A 16,237-nucleotide genomic window follows, 5' to 3' on the forward strand; every position below is an offset into this window, starting at 1 on the left:
TTATTCATATTAAAGTGGTAAAAGCCTTTGAGTTACAGCTTGTTTCTACTCCGCATCATCACACACAAAACAAGCCAGACCAAGAGAGACCCTCACAGGCACTCCCCTGCCTTGGGAGGTTAGCGGCAGCCTGGCAGAAGTGGCTACACCTTCTCTGTTCATCCCTCTGGGAAATGGCTGCTTTTATATAAACTGAATTTCAGTGGAATGTCCTCTATGGGGAATCATAAAGCTATGGCTGAATTTGATAGAGTTTCAAATCAGGTTCTTAAAGCAATAGACAGAGCTCGTATTTGTGAGCCTTTCTGTGTGGTTGTTTTCAGCTCTATCTGTGGGCATGCTGAGTAAACAGTTTCTTCCCTGCTGTATATACACAAAGAGGGGGCCCCTTTTCTTCCACATGGAGTACCAGGCTTTTGTCCAGGTACGATTGTTGGCTTTTTGACTTTACCAAGACAAATTACAAAACCCCACTATAAATAATCCAGAATGAGTCTATTATGGTCCTGGCATTTGCAGCCTTCTCGTCGGCAACTTCTTCTCCACACGTAAGCTCCTGTCTTCATTCAGTATGGAGGACTCAGTACTACAAATACTATTCTAGACATTAGGCAAAAGCAGAACAAGGTTAATCCGCAATGGAGTCTGACCTCTGGACAGGGGGTGGAGACATGACCAAATGGCAAAGATGCGAACAGAATAGCTATGGTAGATGGATGGACAGATAGACAACAGACAGACAGAGCAACCGCATGTAACGAGAACTACAAAGGAACACGCAGCCAGGGTGAGGAAAGAATAAACAGGGAAAGAGGATGCTCTTTTGAGGAGGCTCAGGAAAGCTCTAATAGGTGAGACTTGAGTACAGACTTGGATTAAGCAGAAAGAACTAGGCACGCAGCTATCTCGTGGAAAGAATATTCCAGGCAGCTGGGGCACGCCTTTATTCTTGAAAAGCATCCGATCGGTTGCTGAGCTAAATGAGGACAGAGAAGAAGACAGACAGAACATGAGACAGGGCTGGCTGGTTCGCACAAACCCTCTCAGTAAGCCACTGGGTTCTGCCTTGCCGGGATGACCCTGGTTTACACCTGGTCTGCCATAATGACTCTTAAGGCCCCTTTCACAATCGAAAGAATCCGCTTGGATGGTAATTTTTGTGCTAACCCTACTGGTAAGGCAGTAGTGATGCTTTTGGATTGATTCTGAGATGGGAAACTATTGCAGGCTCTCATCCAAAGAATGGCATCATTTGATTTAATGTTGCTATAGAAACTGTGGAAAAGAGACTGTCGAAGTAAGGCACAAAAGAGGAAGGTCATATGACCACCACACCGCCTGGTGCACAAAAGGCCACAAAAGACAGTGCTGCAATGCTTCTTTTTGAACACCTACGCCATGCTGAAGAAGAAAGAGGTATTCAAAAGACAGCAAAAGATACCCCCAAAGGGCTTCTGCTGGCAATTTTATTCTCTCTGTGATTCGAACAACTTACAGCTAAGTGTGCTGAAGGACATGCGATCAGGGAGAATAATTACACACAAGCAACGTTTATATCCACTGCCTTTCCCATCTAGAAGTGACAGGAAAAACAAATAAAATTTGTGCAAGTTTCAAGAATACTTAAGCTGGTTAAGAGATCCAGGTGGAACAAAGATTCCCCCCAGATCAGCGTGTACAGTACAGTTAACACCTTTTTCATATTGCACCTATACCCATGTACAGTTCTTCTCGAAAATTCTCTAAATCATCAAAATAATCTAGAAAAGTTCAAAAGTTAGTAAAGTCAAAATGAACAAAAAAACTTGAGAATCTTGTTGATATGAGCAAAATCCTTTCTGGTTGAGAAAAATATTTACAATACACCAGGCCAGGAACAACAAAAAAATATTTTAAAAATATCATCAAAAAACTTTTCCTATACCAACTTTTGTTTTAGAACCAAGCCATGTCACTTGTCACCCACTCTGAAACATACCCACCATCCAATGTTGCTGAATTTTCTCTGATTTCTTTTCTTAGAAGGACATGTTTGGAGAATCCAATTCCAGAAGATGGTGATATACATAATTTACATCACAGAGCTTTGGTGAACTGGTGAACTTGGTTCTGGAAAGTTGCATTTCTTTCATTTTTCCTTACTGTTGTTAAACTCCAGTTGAGGCTGAGATTTTCCATCTCAAAATAATCCCCAGGGAGGTCTCACGGGCCACATTCTGGGGATGCCAGCAGGGACATGGAGTGAGCTGTCACTGCTTGCACACTGCCAAGGGAAGACTAATGACCTAATTCAAAGCCCGACGACACAAAACTCAAATGCCCCAAATAGCAGAGTTATTACCCATGAAGTCTAAGAAGGAAATAAGGGGTTAAAAAGAAAATGTTTTAAAATATGGGGTTTTATTAAGAAACATTAAGACATAATCAAGGAGGTTGGTGTACACTGTTGAACATGGTGAGACTGGCTTCTATCACCCTGCGCTCTCTCAGTTATACATGGAGGCTTCATGACTTACCCACAGGTTACTGGCATAAATTTAATTATAAAGTTGTTTTAATAAGACCTACCATAGATTTCTTTTAAATTTATTTCCTAGTATTTTGTGTGTGTGAGTGTGTGTGTGTGTAGGAGGGGGTGTTGTGTGTGTGTGTGTGTTTGTGTGTAGGAGGGGGTGTTGTGTGTGTGTGTGTGTGTGTGTGTGTAGGAGGGGGTGTTTAGGCTTACAGAGGTCAGCAGAAGAGGTCAGATTCCCAAGAGCTGGAGCCACAGAAGGTCGAGTCCTTTGACCTGGGTGCTGGGAACCGAACTGGAGTCCTCTGGAAGAGCAGCAAGTGCTCTTAGCCTCTGAGCCAGCTCTACAGCCTCAGTTTCAGCAACTCCAGATTTGTTTTTAAATGTAACTATTTTTTTTTTTAACAAACTGTTCTTTTAAAGATGCACGTTCTTATCCCAAGCAAATATGACTCGCACCAGTTCACACAGAACTCCTAGCCCTGGGAAGCTTTTGTAACTCCATCACTGGAGAGGGGTGGGTGTCCCAGAACCCACATGAAAGGCAGAGGCTGTGCAGAAGAATAAAGAAGTCACTGACACCTGCAGGAAAAAGATATTTATATGCACAGGCTTTTAAGAAAAACAGGAAACAAGATGAGAGAACCTCACAGAAAGCTGGAAATCCAAAATGGAAACAAAAGTAGCAGGTCATCTGCTCCGCACCCCACCTGACTCACCCCACCCAGAGCAAACCGGCTTCCTATCTCCAACTCCACCCTCACCAAAGGAAAGACTTCAAACGCAGTCAGTCTGTGTTTGGTGGAGTTTAGAGCCTGCCTCTGGCAAAGCTACGTTGGGCTCCAGAGAGAACAGAGATCGCCACCCACTGTGCACAAAGGCCTCCTTCCCCCTTCAGCACCCTGGTTACCGCCTCCCTTTAGATTTGTACGGCATATAGTTTTAATGTAGCAGGGCCTCTGGACAGCCCTGGACTCTGGGTTTCTGCTCCACAGCCCCGGATTCCAGGTCTCTGCCATCATGGGCTGGAAACCTGAAGCAAGAAAAGTTACGGGGCTCATCCAAGCTCAGGAAGTGAGTGAGCCAGGAGCCCAGCCGCTTCACTTGGAATGTCTTACTTCAGTTTCAGAGCGAGTAAATTCTCTCCAAACTGTTAGATCAAAAATGGTAGTGTCTATGGGTGGATCGCTCTCCACTGCTGAGCGCTTTTGCGGTGGGACCTTCTGTGTCAGGGAGCTCCCAGGAAAAAGTCTTAAAAGATAATAGGCAGGCATTGTAGCCCCTACCTATAGCTCAGCGCTCAGAGAAGGGCTGCTTCTAGTTCAAGGCCACCCTGAGCTACATGGTGTACTGGGAGCATCAGTGGCAAGGGCTGGCTGCCCAGGTGCCCATGGTCTTCACAGAGGCCAACAAAGAGCTGGACACCAGGGACAAAAAGTCAAGACTTGGAAAAGGTGAAAGCGGGCGTTCATGGAGGTAGAAACCACTCTGTGGGGAAGCAGACTGGCTGGTGGACTGTGGGCTGGTCTTTTATCAGGTCCTGGATTCCGGTTGAATTTTTAATTTTCCCCTTTCCTTCCTCAGTTCCCTCTCCCCCTCTCCCATTACATCATCCCCTCAGTGGTCCTTGGCACAGGAAGATAATGAAGGCAGGTGAGGGGGCATCCCTGTTGTAAGGGGGGTGGTCTCTCTCTATAGCCCAGCTGCTGTGTGACAATGTTATCGCTCTTTCCCATCCTCCTCTTTTCTGACCGCCTATCCCTTACAAACTCCCCACCACAGTGAGTGTCAGGCCCGACTGGGTTACAAAGTAGGATCCTATCTAAACAAGAACAAAAAACGGAAAGAAAGACTGGAAAGGGACAAAGTGACAGAACCCAAAAGCAGCACAGGGCTCCACCTCTGTCCCCTGCGGACCCATCCGAAAAGAGGACAGAGCACACAAATGACAGCGAAACTGCTCAGAGCCTATGTCACCCGTCCTCTCTTATCTGTCAATCACTCTGGAGCCTGCTGGACAAATGCACGTCCAGTCTCGGAAGGTGGCTTGGCTATTGTCCCTCGTCACTCAGAGACCCAGACAGATGTGCTAGGCAGATGAAACAGGGTCGGTAAAACAGAGGGACGCATCACAGAGTCAGGCATGGAGCGAAAGCCCTCCTCGTTGGCCCCTGAAGGCTGGTCAGGCTTGAGCAGATCCACCTGGTAAACAGGACTATTTGTATTTCTCAACGATTTTCCTTCTGACCCTTAGAAAGGCAGGGGAGTGGTGTGTCTGAGGCCATGGCCCATTACAGACAAGCCCAAGTACGAATTCAAACCATTTGGGGGGGGGGGGCACAAAACTTTGAAATCAAAGAATTAAAAGCTCTTGATTGAAAAATTACATTCCAGGATAACAACAGTAACGTGTTTCATTTAGGATTCCATCTCATAACTAGACTTAAGAGTTTCAAGTATATAGAACATAGGTAGAACCAGTTCATGGTGAATTGCATGGGAGAATTGTGTCCCCCTCTCTTCCCCTCCTGGTCACCTTCATCAGGACACACTGTACCTGCCTTCCTCCCTCCCTGCCCCCGCCCTCAGCCTCTCTGGTTGAAAACCTGATCTCATAGTAAGGCTGTCTTACAGCCTGGTGCACTGGCTCAGGCTGACAGCCTGTGTCCCACGGTGAAGCTGCATGAGAAGATCCTGAACTCAGGTAGAGCCTCCCAATCAGAGTGGACTCTCCAAAGTAAGTCTGAGGCTTCTCTGCTCTCACCTTTCCCAAGGTCAGCCTTGTTATTCCTTAAGGAAAAGCCGCTTAAACAGGATGGAATCAGTAATCCTCAAAATGTAATGGCATTTTAAAGTTCTTGCAAATGTCCATTTTCCTTAGAAAACAAAACCTTCCATACTTCCTGAGTATCTGTGATGCAAATCACTAACCCAAGGAGCAGTTAACCTTAAAGAGGAAGGCAACAATCTCTCCTCTGAGACTTTACATCCAGAAAATACTTAATCACATGGAAATATTAATGTAGGCCACTGACCTTGAACCAGCTACCCACTGAACCCCTTACAGCCACCTTCTTTAACTACCAGGAAAATATCTCTTACTGCTCTTGTTGACTTAGGACACTGACCCGGATACTTTAGATACATGAAATAGTTGTTTGCAACTGTAAGGTGGTGTCACCCTGACACTAAAGCAGGGCTCTTCCCCGGATGCCTTAAATCATGGAAACCCAAAAATCTGGTTTGTTTCTGTCTGAAGCAATTCTTATTGTAAGTCTAGAAGTATAAGAAATTTATCAAATTGAAAAATTAAAAAAATACTGTCAGTTCTAGAAACATCTATGCAAATTTGAGATTTCTTTGGAGGCAACCGTAACTGACAGGTGGCTATGGTATGCTAGTCCAGGGCCTGGGTCTCTACTTCTGTCACTCACGCGAGCGTGTTATTTTCTTTTCGTGTCTTGTGGACTCGTGGGTTTCGATTCCGATGTGCTTTGTCTTTTTCTGGCAAGCGTGCTGCTGTAAACACACCTGGAAACACACTGAGATCAGCTGTCATCATCAGCGCACGATTCAATTGGCTCTGCTTCCTTTTCCCCGTCCAGCTTCGGCTGGTTCTTTCTCCTGTGCATCCAGCCTTCTCCAGATCTGTGTGTGCTGCGGGCTGTGGGTCATCCCCTCCACAGCTACTGCTTTTCCCTTCCCTCCTTACTCGTAGCTGTTTCAAAGCATGTCATTCTTCGTTCCCACAGATCTGCTAGCATCTCTCGTCACCTATGGAGCATTTCTTTGTTTATACCAAAATAAGAAGAGTTGTTTTAGAAAGAAAGTGCTATTTCTGTGCAGGGCTATCACAAAGTACAAACAGAAACAACCAAACGAACCAACAAAGAAATAAACTTACCCTGTTCGTTGTTGGCTTTTAAAGCATAGTGAAAAGCCATGCAGTACAACAAACCGATTAACAGAAGAGAATAGCCGGTGTAGATGTGAACCATGGGACTTACAAACGCAGCATAATTTCACGGGACTTCCAGCAATTGATGGAGGGATCAACTATTCAGTATGTGATGTTCAGAGCATTTGGCATTTGTAAAAAAATAAAAATCTGTCGCCTCTCACTACCTTATATAATACACCAGAAATGTTTATGGGGGCAAGAGCTGGGAAAAATGGAAACTGTACTAGAGGAACAAAGCTCAGGCTCAAAGCCACGCAAAAAAATCCAAAGTGGTTAGTGAACAGAAGTCCCAAGACATGTGAATATGGTCACTAAACCGCTCAAAGACAGACTGAAGACCCCACTCCCCCCAAACAGTGGGGCTTCCTCCCAGAACCCAGATTGGGCAGAAACCACACCCAAACACCTGTTTTCACAGAGAAATTCTTTATTAAGTGGGGAAGAGAAGTTAAAGTAGCTGCTTTCTGACTCAGGACGAAAAACAGCAGCAAATGACCTTGCAGGTGTCATTTTCAAGGCGGGGGGGGGGGGGTCCTGCTTGCTGGGATGCCGTGGCAAAGGAGATATGGGATGAAGGAGAAGGGAAAGAGGACAAGGGAAGGGGGAAGGAGTTTGGGGGGCAAAGGACTGCCTCTGCATGAGAAGGATGAGGCACACAGGCAACAGGTAAAGGAGGAAACCCTGTGTTAGGATGAGGTGTTTAATTTTAATTGGGCATGTTAATTAGGTGAGCCAAAAGGTGCTTCTGATTGCTGGATTTGGTAGTCAGCATCAGGAGGAAGTGGCCAAATAAGGAAATAGATCCTGGTGACTAGCTCTAGGAATGTAATCTAATGGCTTTTAGCAGGACTGAGGGGATGGGAGAGAAGGGCAAAGCCTGCCAGAGCCATGTGCTTGAGTGGGCTAGTGTCCCCTCACAGACAAAACAACAAATTGGGGGAAATGCATGCTATAAATAGGATGAATTACTTTTATAAAAAAGCTTCTTTAAACAAATAAAAATGCTAGGGCTCGAGGAAAAATATAGGAAAAGAATAGTTAAGTCACCAATAGGGAAGCCAGGTGGATACTGCTAATCATTACACCATTTCAGTTAAAACTGGGAACACAACTTTCTTTCCCCAAGATTTAAAATGCTTAAAAGAAACAACCCTCTGTGCTGAAAATAAATAAAAAAAAATGTCATGTTGGGTGTACTAGCTGTTAAAGGGGGCATGAACTTGCCCGACCTGTTGGAGAACAATCTGGCATGCCATGTGCCTAAGGATATAAATAACTCCGTGTTAATGTTTCTACCTTCAGAACCCTTAAGATTAGATGCTGTCAAAATGGCAACGTCCACTGTTCACTGCAGCATGGCTTAGAAGAACGGAGATGAAACCAAGTTTCATAAATAGTGGTCTCTACGCATTGTCAAGTGTTAGTTAGCACTGACTTGTGCAGGAAAAAAAATCATGTTCATAAAGGGAAATCTGAGGTGTGAAGACAATCATAGTGAAAGTCAGGGGTGAGGCTGGGTGGTGGCACATGTGTGTTATGTACATTGTCATACACATTATACGTGTGTTGTGTACATATTGTTATGTAAACGTGTTATGCAAATATGTGCTAAGTAAAAGCACAAAGGAAATAAATTCACAGAACTAGATGTTCCTTGAGTTGATGGGCTGTGGGGAAGTTTTTACTGTCTGTACATCTGCTATCTATGGTATTCTTGTAGAAACAGTAATTAAACGTTGCATTTGAATAGACTTAAACAAGATCAACTGTAAAGGAGTTACCTTTCTTTAGTTACCCACAACCATCACTGATTCATGAGACAGTAGAAAATGCATTTTCCTCTGGTCATTTAATAAATACATCTGATACCCCAAATTCCTAGGAGGATATGACATAGTTTCTCCCCAAATAGGACTTACCCCGTTATGGTCGTTTGAATGAGAATAATAGCCCTCAGGCTCACATTTTAATACTTGGGACACCAGTTGGTGGAATTGTTTGGGGAGGACTAAACGATGCGGTCTCACTGGAGGTCACTAGACAAGGGTTTTTCAAAAACCTGGTGCCATTCCCAACATGCTGTCTACCTCCCGTTATAGCTAAAGATGCCAGCTCTCAGCTGAAGCTTGGTCACCTGGGGCTCTGACATCATGGGCTCTAACCTCCTGAAATAAACTTTTCCATTTAGTTGCCTTGGTCATGGTGTCTTATCACAGGAACAGAACAGTAACTAATACATCCATTGGAGCAACTGTCACTGTGTGTGGATAACTGGTCGACCTGGTATGTTATAGGAGGGGCCTCTTGTTTTTTCCTGGCTGCTTAGCTCCAAAATAATAATTACACAGAAACCCTATTATAGATGGATTTAAAAAGTTGATTTCTTGGGCTGGAGATGTAAATTAGTGTCAGAGTAGTTGCCTAGAACACACAAAGCCCTGGGTGCGCTCGTGTGCGCTCGCTCTCTCTCTCTCTCTCTCTCTCTCTCTCTCTCTCTCTCTCTCTCACACACACACACACACACACACACACACACACACACACAGAGGGAATGTAACCACTGTTTACCTATGATGACACAGCTACCCTAGTAATGCAGTACCTGATAAGAGCACTGTATCTCTGTGCCACTCAGGAAAGATGATTGTGTTGTCAGTGAGAAACCTCTATCTTCTAGCATTTTAAATTATTTCAGAACAAGCAAGCCATAATTTCTTTTATTTAAATAAAAGATTTTTAGAAAATACTGGTCAAAAATTAAAAAAATAATTAAAATAGGTTCAAAGATGTAAGACTCATCAGATTATATTATAGAGACCGGTAATGACTAAATTCTATCTAGATCTTATGAACAATCTTTATTTACAAAAATCAAACTTGTTCAATAGCAAAGAAACACATACCAAAATCTGCTGCCATTGTTTTTAAGGTTTTATTGCATATTTACAATTTGGGCACATTATAAGGATGTACAACAGAGGCCAAATCTCCCAGCCCTTAGAAATCCTGTAAGAAAGGCTAGATAAACCACACACTGGTATTTTTGAACATGGGTATCAGAAACATATAATGATCATAATTTTACAGGCGAATACACTGTGCAATGGAACAGAAGAGGAGGACGGTACACAGCAGAGAAACAGTCACCAAGTATGAAACAAACACAGCTGGGCTGAAAAGATGGGAACTATGACCTTTACAGGTTAGAAGTCTACAACAGCACACCTATCCGCTACGTAAAACTGTGAGGTAGAGTTCTTGCCGTCCAGGTTTCTGCTCTCCTGACCACCATGGGGGTACTCCCTCATATAGGCGTCTTCTTCAGGCTGTGGTACCAGAACTGACTCTTGTGTATGTTCTTGTTTCTGGTCCACTCCACTTCCATCACAAAGTGTTCTTCATTACTCTTCGATGATGGACCTTCCCTTCCCTACTGAACGTGGGTGGTAAATGTAAGATAATTGAGCTCGTGCCATTTCTTCTAGCTAATATATTTGCATGCTTAAAGCCTGACCTTTTACAGAGTGGAGCTAATTCTAAAATTTCACGTCTTAGGAACCTCTTGGGGAGCTACTTTGTGGCAGACAGGCTCCCTTACTTCCCTCAAATGCCAACTACCACATTCAAACATGAATGATATCATTTCTACCCCAACTTCTTCTACTATTTAAACATGGCAATCAGAAAAAAATAGTCTACACCTTTTTACACACTCAAAATATAAAAATCAGAGCACAGAACAATCATGTTGGGAAAGTGAATGGTAGTTTCTTTTTAAAAACACTCCTACAAGTCAGCAATTTTAACTATTTACCCATGAGTGAATGAACAACTATTTTCACACAGACATATGTAAGAACAATCACTGCAGCTTTGTTGGTGACTGACACTCCTGCCAACAGCCCCATTAGCCAATAAGAAACTGGAAAAACACGTGGTAATACACAATCAATGGGAACACAACTCAGCAATAAAACAAGGATGAATTAATAAAACCAACTCCATGGATAACTCTCCCAAATATTATGGTAATGAAGAAGCCTTGTCAAAGGGAGTACTTGACATGAGATGCTAATCAAGGTAAGTTCTAAAACAGAACAGTCTAACTTACAGTTGGAAAAAGAACAGCACTCGGGTCATGTGGGGTCAGGGATTGGGAAGAACGTTCTAGAACAGTAGGTTTTCCTCTATGTCGCACTCACGTATTTAAGAACACACGGGGTATGGGAATGTTCTCTCCAGGTAAATTTCACAGCAAAAGAAAGCTATGAGCAAGAGGTAAGCCGAAGTGTTCAGAAGGAAGTATACAGGGGTTTGCAATTTTACATACATCAAAAATAATCTGGGTGGATGGACAGACAAAGGGGCATGTGATAAGGCAATATGTACTAACGCCCAAGTGGTGAGGACGCTATCATTTTAAATTTTATAGACTTAAATTTTCATAATAAAACATTGCCATTTACTCCCTAAAAGGCCCTTGGAAAATCATTGCCACCAAATACTATTTTGTGCCAATTTAGAAAACTACGTTTCTCTTTAGAGTGTGAGGTGATCAATCAGTTCCCAATCTACTCTGGTGAAAAACTGCCCAAGCGGTATTTTGAGCTGAGAACTCCATCCACCCTGATGTCACGCTCAAGCGACTGAACTGGCTGTGAGGGCTAACACCGGGCCAAGATGAAGACATTCTTTGGAGAAAAGACAACAGTAAGACTGGTTTGTGCTCCATCTTATCAACTAAATCAGTCAGAAAACAAATCACACAGGGGTGAGGCTTCACCCTGCAGAGTGAGCAGCCACTGCCTTCAAAGGACAGGCACCTTCATCCTATCTGGTCAGTCTAAGGACTCTGCATTCGATTCAAGGTTCACTGGGAACCAGCCTCAGCGCGCACGGCCCGTGTTCCACGTCTTACTTCAAGCCCTGCCCACCTCTGCTCTAAATGCCCGACTGTCACTATTTTTAGCCATATGTTTAGAATTCCTGTATCATGACATATAGGACTCATATACTGCATCTCGCCTCATAAAGAGTTCTCACAAAAATAATCTCGATTCTTTGAAACATTTACTCCCCAGCTTTCATAATATTTAGTTTCAGCGCTGGCTTTCCTGAGCTCTTTGTGTCCGAGCACAGGTTCTGCTTTGTCCTGGTGCACAGATGGCATTTATTCTCAAGTGTGCTTTAAACTCCTGCTGGGGCATTGAGTCACACTGAGCATCACTTCCACAGACTGGCACCATCATGGGACACCCCATTTCTAAGTCTCCATTATAGGACTGGTCTTTTCCCATTGTCAGCACTGCCCGTCTGTCAAATCGCCTCTTCTCTAAGCGAGACCAGCACTAACGGTGGTCTCCCGCCATATTTACCCCAGTACTGGGAGATTCTGCAAATCTCCTCAGATTTACACTCTTGGCTTTATAGCTTGCTTCCTTCTTAATACACTCCAACCATGACTTTCTTTGGCTTGTGTTAATTAATGGAGTTAATGGAGTTGTTTCATGCCGTCAAGCACGGCACACAAGATACTTGTGCGGTATCTTCTGCCTTAACGTTCTGTCATCGTCTCCAGAAGAGACTCTGTCAGTTTTAAAGCTTCATTCTACTGAAGAGGGCACCAGCTCCACCCTCTGTACTTCTGCCACCGGTGAGATAGGGGAAGGGGTGAAGGGGCAGAGCTGTGGAGCAGAGAGGATAAACATACACCCTCTTTACTACTCCATGAATGCCACTTGAGACAGAGCAAGATTAAGGAATATTATTTTCTACTCTGTAGGATTACAGCAATGATACCTTCCACTACTCATGCCCCTTCAGTCCTCAATACTTCTGTAGATTACTATGTTTCATTATTGAAATTGATGACTTGTGCATTCCAAATTTTAGAGCTTTGGGGATATTTATTGACATATATTGATTTCAAGAAGTCAAAGAGTGTCAAATGCTATCCATGTTGTTTCACCAAGATATCTGTTGACTACATATCAGAAAACACTTTCTGCTCTCAACTGAGACTCTTTACTTCTAGCACTGCAAGGTAACACTGATAAGTCTGTTAATTCGGTTAACTGTTTTGGCTATCTTCACACATCTTTTTAAATCCTAGAGACCTTTTCCTTTGGGTGCTTAATCAAAGGGCACTGAACAAGCCTTGTTGCAGATCACAGCGTATTTATTGATGCTTTTCTATACAGCATCTGTGACTTCTATACAGACTCAAGATGTAGAGATTTGCACCAGCTATAGTAGCTTTAGTTGTTAGCAGCCATCATGGTTTTCTTATGACTAAGTTTGCTTAGGGTAGGATGTGAGATCCACACAATACCAAATCTCTTCTGGAAAGTTATATAGCATATAAAAGAAAGCTGGATGACCTCTTCCAGGTATACTGTGCATGGGGATATATTCAGCCCACCTGACAATCATTCCATTGCATGCAGAAGGTGAGATGAGAGAGTATGATTTGCTTAGCACTGTCAAAAACGCAACTTGACATGTTCTCAGTGAGGATGGCCATAACAATCCTCACACCACACCACACATCACCTGAAAGTAAAGAAGTGACAAGGATTAAGAGTAGGTAACATTCAAGCCGATTTAGATCCACTCAGCTCTACAGCACTGAACCCGAGCGAGCAGGCTGAGCAGTTACACCATTATTGCTAACGAATCACCCTTGTACAGTAAGGTCAAAGCAATGAGAACTGGGAACGGAGTCAAACTGATATAAAGGAAGCTATCATCTTTGCATCACAGCTCTGCTGAGTCAGAGAGCACTAAGAGAAGACACCACACTGTCTACTGAGTTTACACGGGAGTGAAAAGAGAAAAGGCAAACAGACACAACCTAATAGAAGTCGCCCAGCTAACATGTCAGTCAATCCCTAGGAGGAACTACAGTAATGTAAGGGGCTATGGCTCTGAACCAGTGAGAAAAAATTATTTCTTTTCAATTACACGTGGAAGCCAACGTCAGCATCAACATAGCTAAGGCCTGAGATTCCAAACAGATTGAAGTCACATCCTTCATGTGTCCTCTAGGTGAACTGTGACCATATATGAAGTCGGTTTGGGGCATTGCTGGGTTTTTATCCATAACTCTTGTGTATCTACAAAGACACAAAAAGAGAGATGGGCAGGACATCTGCCAATCAAGAGTGACTATCTGTGTATCTTGCTGTATGTGACTATTCAAATCACACATGGCATTTCCGTATTTTATCTTACTTTACTGTTTTGCAGGAAAGAGAGCTTAAGGTGCATTGAGCTTAACTCATTCGGAATTTTGCATTCGTGAGCTGATGATATAATTACATTCATAATGAAAACACTGGTGACTCTGAAATTCATTGCAAGAAACAGATACTGAATATAAGAAACAAGCATTTAAAGTTGCATGTCTAAGGAGCTAACATACACATTCCACAGAAGCAGATCTGCAAGTCAGCCATGACTCTAGGAAGTACCACTGTTTTCATACACCCCAGACCACAGCAGAAGAGGAATTATTACTAACGCTCATACTGAGACACACGTTGAGGACCAAGCATATTAAACACAAGGCAAGGTCTAGGCACATGACACGTGGGACAACAGTCAACTCCACGAAGGACCATAGGACAGGACAGGAAAGGCTCAGCACCGTCGTGAGACTGAGGAGTCACAGGAGGAAAATCCTGAAGGAGGGTTATCAAGTACAGAGAGAACTTCTGGATGGTGCCAGAGGCAGTGGCAGTGTAAGACGTGGGAGCAGTTGAATTTTTGCCCTGGACACTGTGGCACCATTAATCAAAACTACGCCAGGAAGAAAGAGACAAGGACGCATCCTTCATTTAGGTGAAAATGGCAGGGAGATGGCTGAAAGCCAGGCGTTTAGATCAGACAGGTAACGCGGGAGGGCACTGGGGATGAGATGTCTTACATGAGGAGTGTGCATGCCAAGAGACCTATTCCCAATGAGACCAGATCTACACTCACAGTGATGGCAGAGATACCATCCTCGAGAGATGGCTTTGGGAGATGCCAGGAATACAGAGTAAGGGAGGCAATGTGACAGACAGAAAGCATTCGATTCAGTAACTGGAAGACTACGGCTGATTTTCAAAAGAACAGGTTCTCTTAGAGTGAGGTGTAACAGCTAACAGAAAGGTTTGAAGAGAGAGTGATGAGAACGGCAGACAAGGAACATGGAATTCTTCAAGGCTGGCAGAGAAGAGGCTGGAGAAAACTGGCTTTAGCACAGGAGAGTATGTGAGCATCACTATAGACTGCAAAAACAAACCAGCATACAATTCTTTGCATAATTCTGTACTGATCATAAGCCCAGTTGGTTTTCACCTTTAAAAAAATCTTCTAAAATAAAAATTAACACAATGTTAAATTATATACATTTTATAACTTAATACAAACATAAAAAGCATTACCATTTTATGACAAATTTTATTTCTAAAGATCTGTACAGTTTTTGTGACTAGACTTCTTCAGGATGATTTTCTCTCTAGTATCATGAGATATTAAATATTATTAACAATTTCTGCTTTAGTTCCAGAGCAATTAACTGTGATATAAAAGATTACATTGAAATAGTTAAGCACACCTTCATCTTCAGCCCTCCTTCCCCAAAGACAAGCATCTTTAGAGTAGTTAACAATTTGGACAGTATTTTTCAAGAGAAAAATTAAAAATAGTCTTCTATTATTGTTCTTAAATGTCTAATCTTTTCCCAATAAACATGCTTATTTTTTATTATATACACATGCATACATATGAAATTTCTGCCTAAAATACATGCAGCCACCATTAAAACCAAATGACTAGCCCATCCTCACAACCCTAAGAATGGCCTTTTAGTAAGGCACTCACGTTTAGAATCGGGATGTACTATTAATAACTACCAAATTAAGTGAGAAGCTTGAAGAAGACTTTATGAGGCACAGACAACTTTTAATACATTATAACTGCAATAGGAAAATGTCTTCCAATGAATAGGATATGTCAAAGATCTGGAGAGTTTTCTTCATATAGACAATAAAAATAATCTATTTTGAAGAATTACAGAGTGAAATTTTGAGGACGCCACTATCCACTAACAGTCTAACTATGGTCTAAATATTCTACATCACCTGGGGAGGAAGGGCAACCATGTTCTTATAGAGAATTCCTAAGCTCCGATTAGCACCATTCAAAAGCTTATAATCAGTTGTTCATCTACAAACTGGCAAGTCAGGTAAAAGCGTGAAAGCAAGGACCCAGTGCAGTGTTTACAGTTCCTTCTGTTAAGGTACCTGGAGTCTAGAGCATCACAGCACATTACGTGATTATGCCTCGGTAGCCGAGAGGTGTTAGCATTTAGAGAGACGTGTTGTGGGAAGAAAGGAGGCTTATCCTGCTGGGAAATGCATCTTAACAAGCTGTGGCTAACACAGCCGTGCCACCCGTGACGTGTGGGCATAAGGCCTGCAGATCTGTGGGAGCTGGGGACATTAGCTTTCCGTGGTCACCAATTCGGGATGTCTCAGCTGCTGCCTTTTGAGACTGACCAGTTTCATTCTGTCTCTGATGTGCTCGGCAGTAGAAGCCATGTCACTTGGACTCCCAAAATACTGTTCAGTTCTAAAGTCAGGACACACAGAAAACACACAGGTTAATACACGTTCATTCCACTGTAGCAGGAGCACAAGAGCAAATGTTATCATGACGTGATCTGGCCTATGTAGAAACTAGTTCATCTGGGGCCTGGAACCCAGACTGCTGCAGGT

General features: G+C 43.0%; 1 protein-coding gene across 8 annotated transcripts in view; it reads right to left on the reverse strand.

The window, feature by feature from the left end:
• Positions 1-10,399: 10,399 nt before the first annotated feature.
• Positions 10,400-16,237, reverse strand: part of Sestd1 (SEC14 and spectrin domain containing 1) — a 94,955-nt gene continuing 89,117 nt past the window's right edge. For all 8 annotated transcript variants that reach the window (XM_041639684.1, XM_041639689.1, XM_041639681.1 and 5 more), the window contains one exon: positions 10,400-16,091. In XM_041639684.1, the coding sequence (XP_041495618.1) occupies positions 15,962-16,091 (130 nt within the window). In that variant the 3' untranslated portion in view covers positions 10,400-15,961. The remainder of the gene's footprint in view (positions 16,092-16,237) is intronic.

Source organism: Microtus oregoni, unplaced genomic scaffold (genome assembly GCF_018167655.1).
Source record: "Microtus oregoni isolate MIOR12 unplaced genomic scaffold, Mior012 000060F_ref0000265, whole genome shotgun sequence".
NCBI classification, from domain to species: Eukaryota; Metazoa; Chordata; class Mammalia; order Rodentia; family Cricetidae; genus Microtus; species Microtus oregoni.